General features: G+C 32.4%; 1 protein-coding gene across 1 annotated transcript; it reads right to left on the reverse strand.

The window, feature by feature from the left end:
* Nucleotides 1-239: 239 nt before the first annotated feature.
* LOC107872619 (laccase-12) lies at nucleotides 240-3,196 on the reverse strand. Its single transcript, XM_016719257.2, has 6 exons — nucleotides 2,889-3,196; nucleotides 2,645-2,796; nucleotides 2,289-2,533; nucleotides 1,951-2,079; nucleotides 688-1,644; nucleotides 240-595 (listed from the first exon to the last, which is right to left on the reverse strand). The coding sequence occupies exons 1-6, from the start codon at nucleotides 2,997-2,999 to the stop codon at nucleotides 465-467; spliced, it is 1,725 nt and encodes a 574-aa protein (XP_016574743.2). The 5' UTR covers nucleotides 3,000-3,196; the 3' UTR covers nucleotides 240-464.
* Between the last annotated feature and the right edge of the window lie 4,130 nt (nucleotides 3,197-7,326).

The raw sequence follows: 7,326 nt of genomic DNA on the forward strand, positions 1-7,326 counted from the left end.
AACAAAACAATACAATACTATAAGTAAATAGACTGTACAATCGCGCATTTGAGATTGTCCAAGTCATAAGAGTTTGGAATCTACTCGAGCCGAGGGTCTATGAGAAACAAATTCTCTGCCTAATAAAAACCTGGGAGGTTATGAAAACTATATGGCTTTTACTTGTGAGATTACACAGTATGCTATTGTCATTGTTACTGTGACTTTATTGTAGTCATTTTAGCTTTGTGAGATTCAAATTTAGTTCAAAACTCAAATAAATTCTTCTCTATTAATTGCACTCAAAACAATACAACTGCTTTAATCTGGACAATATGCTGCCTTAATCAGACAGATGGTGTATTACATAGCAAACTTTGGCACCATACTAACCCAAAAATTCTAGACAAATGTAGTTGACAAAAAACAATTAATTTGATTTCTCTAAGGCTCTGAATTTTGTATTATGTTGCTTGTTACGGTAGTCAGCAGACAGGCAGATCTTCTGGAGGAGCTTCCAATGATTCCAGTTCACTGATTCCATTTTCCACAAGGAACGCCATCGCCAAACCCCACGTAATGTGAACATCCAAGTGACAATGCATTAGCCACACTCCTGATTAAGCCGATTTTGTTAAATTTGTAACACTTTAAGTGTGACATTGAATAGATAAAAGGATTGGGAAATTAGCATATGATTTATCTTACCTGGATTGTCCGCGACAAATCTGATGACTGCCCATCCATTAACGGGTACACTGGCTGTATTTCTGAGAGGTGGATCAACAAGGTTGAATTTAGCTGTATCTGTTTTTGGATTGAAGTTACCGAAACCCTCTGCAATGATGTAGAAATCATATCCGTGAAGGTGAATTGGGTGGTTCTCAGCTGTGAAGATACTTGTTCCCTGTAACACAACTTGCACTCTTGCCCCATATTTCAGATTGTACAACCTAGTTCCTCTAGTAGGTTGCCATAAAGACCGACTTACGTTGCCAGTGTAATCAAATTTTACAGGTGGTACAGCTGGGAAATCGGTTGAGAAAACCCCAGGTATGCCCTTGTGATGTGCTTGTAGCAGGGAAAAGTTGGATGGTAGCACAAAAGATACATTGTTCATACTCGCAGTGAATCGAGTTCCATTTGGACCTTGACAGTTTCTGGAGCGTGCACCTGATGAACAGTTGTTGAGTCCCAGCCCAACTGTGATGAATAGATTTTCATCGATTTCAGTAGGCACTTCGACCTTTCTTGGGCTTCTGAATTTAGTTGTGAAGGCTGTGGCAGTGGTTGTGTCGTTATATGCTGGTAAAGACGGGAAAACTGGCTTGCTCTTGACACAGTTGGAAGAACAAGAAGCTGTTTTGTACTCGAGGATGGCAGTGGTTGTGGTATTATCAAAGGGAGCGCCTTGAGCACTTGCATAGGCACGTGCTGCCATGTAGTATCTGGCTGCAGGCTGATCTGCCTTGATCAGGACATCAGTTGTCTGGCCTGGTCCCAGCATAAGGACTGATGTTGTGAAGGGTTTAACATAAGAAGCATCTGCTCCAACAACAGTGAACTTGTGGTTTGCCACAGTAAAGAAAAGCTGCTGGTTCAGTCCAGCGTTGATAACTCGAAGGAGGTTGGTATCGCCAGAGTCCATATGAACTACGGTGGTATCTGCATAAATATGATTTCTATGTAAACATGTCCTGAACGGGTAAGATATCAAATCATTGTTTAGTGAATGCTAGCATAACATTGTTAGCTTGAAATTATTCCTTTTACCATGTAGTATTGCTTCTATTAATTGATCATTTAAGAGTAATAGATGATTTCGTTGTCTTGACTCTTGCGTATTTGAAAAAACATGTTTTTGCTTTTAGAAGTAATCTTGACTGTATGTACAAAAGAGTCGAGATACAATTACTATAGAGTCTAGTAAAAAGTACCCTGCTGCAAATATTCTGTGAGATTAGAGCTAACCTTGACTGGAACACTTGTAGAGGTCACCTGGTTGACCATTGAAGGTGTAAGCATCTGATACATTAGGAGCTGCTCCTGTTCTCGTAGCTTGTCTTACAACGTCGATTGGGTTTTTATCCCACCACTCACCTGATCAGCATTTCCAAACTATCATTTCAACAAAATTTCTTAAACGAAGCAGAATATGAGTAGATACATAACTTGTACTCCCTCTGTCGAATTTTATGTGAACCACTATCCTTTTCGTTCAAACAAGGCCACATGAAATGAGACAGAGGGAGTAATATTTTTCAAAAATGCTCTAAGCTTCTAGTTATTAGACAAGTTAGAAGTAGTACCAAGCAGAATTGGTGTTTCTCTTTTGGGTTTAGGAAATGGATAGTTTTCTCCTTCTTTGGGGTGGATAATTAGAGCTCCATAAACAGTGGCCCTGAGCCACGAGCTGTGGGCGTGCCACCACAGTGTCCCTTCCTGTCCTTGAATTGTAAACCGGTAAGTGTAACTCTTTCCTGGTCTGATTGGGCACTGAGTGATAAATTCTGGTCCGTCTGCCCATGCTGTCCTCATTTGCCTAACACCGTGCCTTTTGAAACACAACAAAGTAGTATAAAACGAAAGTCATATGAAATATAATCGAGTCCAATTTATCATAACATATATCCAGTTCATTTGAGTTCTACATGCATGAACTTACCAGTGAATGGTGACATTATATCTGGCTCTATTGACAACGTTGACAACTAGTGTATCCCCGTTGTTTACTTCCAATGTTGGTCCAGGGAATTGTCCATTCACCGTTATGGTGTTGTGGGTTTTGCACAGCCTCTTCACTGGTGTTGCTTGAATCTGTTCCAGAAAAACAAAGGTCAGTATCATAGAATTTTGTAAAATGTTTCGAAACATTAGCAAATAACAGAGACAATTCTTATATAGCTTACAACAAAATCATGGTAATGAGTTTTCGCAGATGCTGCATTTGCAAAGAGAAGCAAAATGCATGTAAAAAAGAACGAACTCAAAGGGTTTGCGATGATCTTTAAGGCCTCCATCTGTTTTCCTTTTTTCCTAAAACGTGGTCGAGTACCAATAGATGCAAGTCAATGCTTGTTTGTGAATAATGGTAGAGTTAAGGGTTCTGCTTTTATAGAGAAAGAGGGTGCCTGAGGTTGATAGATTATGTGATCAAAACATAGTTGAACTCCGTAGAAATATATTGGTTCACCAACTTAACCTATCTAACTGCATAAAATTTTTCATGAATAATGCTTATACTTTAAGTCTTCTTCTTTGAAAAATCACTTTTATGGTTTTTGCTTGACATTAACGATGTTCTGTTATTCAACTAATTGGAGTTAGTTGTTACGATTATAAATATACCACCTATAACTGGGTTAAATATCAACCAAAACTGGTGAAAACAACTAGTCTTAACCGAAGAAGGAAACTGTGTGGATTTACATCTTCAAATCAAGAAGGTAACGTAAAATTCTATCAAAAAAGGATTATAAAAAGTTGTTTTAGATCAAAGGTTCACTTTCTCTGTATGGACTTGTAGATGTGTCAGATCGTAGGTGTGAAATTATGGTACATCAAGGTGTTAAAAGGATGTGGGACGAACTTTAAATCACATGAAAGAAAGTTGTTTTATAAATACAAAAATACGACAAGATGGAAGAAAAGATTCATATATAGTGATGCCTACTAATTGAGGATATAGAGCTTGTTAGAGAACTTTTAATATTTTTCACTTCGATTTTATTTAGTACGATGATAATATGATATAGAGCTTAAATAAAGAAGTGAGAATTCTTATATGCAACCTTAACTCGTTTATTACAGAATGTTATCATAGATTCAAATCCTAAATACTTTCTCCTTTCCTTTTTCTCGTCATAGTTTTCTTTCTTATAATCAAACAATATAAATTTTGACCATCTTTTTAAGGCGTATCTTTTAACCATATTGAAAAAAAAAAAAGTTGCAAATAATTTTTGAATATCTAAATTTTAATTTTAAAATATAGAATTAATCTATCTAATTTAGATGTAAAAATTAATCAAATTAAGTCTAAAAAATGAAATATGACAACTAAAAAGGATTGAATGGAGGTAAAATCTTTGGTATAAATACTTGGATTGGTTTTTGGTCATTGGATGGATGATGACTAAAAGCTTCATAAAGTAACAGTTCCGGTTGTTAAATATTATAATTAAAGTTATGGTAAGAACATAGATAGGATTAGTCCTAGTGATGATGTAGCTAAAAGACAGCAAAAGTCTTCTTCTGTTTGGTTTTTGTCCATTAAAGTAATCCTTTTAAAGATCTGATTGGTTTTGAATTCTAACTATAAGTTCTGTTAGAGAAACCTACAAAAACAAACTTTGATTTTGATTAGTTATGTGTCATTAAGTCGGTGGTCTTCGAAAAAAAAAAAAAAAAACACCCAACCACAAAATCTCCACCCCACCCTAACCCCCCTGTTTGACTTCTTGTTTTTTTTAAAAAAAAAAAGGAAGAAAAATGAAAGGAGAAGAATGCACGTGTTACTATTTTATTCTTTTTGCCTTTGTGGAGGTAGGTCCTCAGTTGATTTGATCAACATATTTGTAATTTTTAAATAGCACAAATGTGCACGGCATGGATGTCTTAATTTGGTAAATATCGAATTTATCATATATTGAAATCATGGGCCGCTCAATTATATTCGTGATTTAAGGCAAAAATTAAATAGGAGCCTTAAATTTTAAAAATAAAAGACTTTTTTAATAAATTTTATTTTTAAAATTATATAATCAATTTTTTCTAATTAATTTATTTTTAAATAATAATATAATCAATACATTTAATCTTTCTTGAGACATAATATTTTAGGTATATGAATTTCTTTTAATAATTCTTTCCTTTTATATGAAAAATTTATTTTTCTATAAATAATATTCATTTAAAAAAAATTATAATATATTATCAGTAAAAAAATGAAACCCCTCAAATTTAGGGTATAAGGCGACCGTCTATTTTTTTTTAGGTTGAGTCGCCCCTGATTGAAATTCAAATTTTTGATATTTCAATAGTTGGTATGATATACGGTTAGTTTTATATATCAATATTTAGTATAACTAGTTTAGGCTTAGGCTTCTCGCGCGTGTACCTGACTTTATTGAGTTCAAACGTTACACTAAATAGGATATTTATTTAAATAATAAAGATGAATACAATAATTAAATTCAATATCTTTTGGAGAATTAATTTAATCAAACCTAACTTTACCAAAAAAAAATTCTCAAAACCGATCGGCATTCATCTACCACCTAAAATAACAACAAAATAATACGATGATAGAGACATCAAAATAATATAATTAAATCTAACATTTACACAAAGATTTCCTCAAAGTCGTCCGAGACGCATCTACCACCTGTAAACTATAATAAAATAGTACGACAATAGAGATATCAAAATAATACAACTAAACTTTACCTTTACAAAAAAAAATCTCAAAACAGAGATATAAAAATAATACAATTAAACCTAACCTTTACCTAAAAAAATCCTCAAAGTCGACCAACATTCATCTACCGCCTGTAAACTACAACAAAATAATATAATAGTGATCACAGAGCTTCAATTTTGATGAAAATAATTCTTGTCTGGGCAAAAATTTTGACACTAAAGAATAATTTAAATGAAAATAAAGAATATATATATATATATATATACACGTTGAATTCTATTATGTTGACAAAAATAGTGAAGAAGTTGAGGGTTAGAAAATTAAGCATCCATTAATCTAGACATACAACCAAATCAAGTTAGATGAGCATCAATCGTATTTTTTCAATAAGTAAACCAGTTTCTTTTTCAGTTTAAGGTGCATCTCAATATTTATAGAAGTATTTTCTTAATATATTCCTATTTTAGAAGCATCTCAATAACTTAGAAAATATTAATTGATTCTTCTTTCATATATTTTAGGAGTTTAGTTAATATAATAAAAATAATTAAATTATAAATTGAAGAAAATAGTGAATGGATAGATGGATGGATGGATGGATGGATGGATAGATAGATAGATAGATAGACGGATAGACGGATAGACGGACGGACGGACCGACGGACGGACGGACGGACGGACGGACAGATGGATGGATAGATAGAGATTATAAATTATGGATATATGGTATGAATTTCAAGTATTTTATATTTGGTATGGTATTTAATATTTATAAAATACAAAAATCTTGAATAATGTATCAAATATTTTATTATTTATGTGATTTCATATGTATACATATATGATTGGTAGTTATTATGGTAATGATGGTTGATAGTGATGATTGCAAATGGTGATCAGTGATAATGACAACTGATTGTAATAATTGGCACGGATGGTAGTTGTATTTGAGGAGGTGGTTATCAGGTGTAGGGTGTAGATTTAGGAGGTGGGAGAATATTCGCATGTACCCTCTTAATAAAAAATTTCGCTATCTATATAACATAATTTCTTACGTATACATACAAATTTTAAATTTTCTGAACACAAGACTATCTAGGGGGGTTCAGTGGTTTTGAGAATTCCAATTTCAAATATAAGACTTCCATACTTTTATTTTTCAAACCCCATTAATAAATACTTTTCTAAATCCATAACTAATGATTATAAGTAGTGGGTCGTGATAGTTCATAATCGTGGACGACGAAAGTGCTTTTGATATCAAACAGGCTAGAAGTTTAGTAGAATAGTTACTGATTCAAAGAAACTCAAACAAGTTAAAAACCAAAACAAATCAATCAAATTGTTCTTGCATTAAGCATACTAGTTACAGTAGAAATTGATTGAAACCATTACTAATATAACGTAAAAACACAAAAATCAAGAGCACTATAACTGTTAATGTCGTAATTAAACAGTCTACATTCATTTTTAAATGTTCTCTTTTTTTTTAGTCAACCGATACAAACTTTGATCAATATTTTGACATATACTTTTTAATCATATTTAAAAAAAAAAAAAAAAAATCTACCTTATAGTACTTTCCATATAGATTTTGAATATCTAAATTTTAATTTTAAAAAATTAAATAAATCTAATCTAATTTAGTTTTAAATATTAGTCAAATTGACAAATGAAAATTGAATCATACAAATAAAAACGAACGGAAGTAGTATTTATTATTATATTGAAAAGCCAAGGAAGACGACCATTGCTATGAAAAATTATACAATATGCAATACAAATTGTACTATGTGTTTTACCTTGTCTTATTTCATCACCAATTATCTTCAACCACTTATAATACTAGGGCTCATTCTCCTTATTCCTACACAAATTTATTCAAATCTATTATTTTTTGTAAAAAAATCAAAATGCTCAATTGT

The sequence above is a fragment of the Capsicum annuum genome, chromosome 5, assembly GCF_002878395.1.
Source record: "Capsicum annuum cultivar UCD-10X-F1 chromosome 5, UCD10Xv1.1, whole genome shotgun sequence".
NCBI classification, from domain to species: Eukaryota; Viridiplantae; Streptophyta; class Magnoliopsida; order Solanales; family Solanaceae; genus Capsicum; species Capsicum annuum.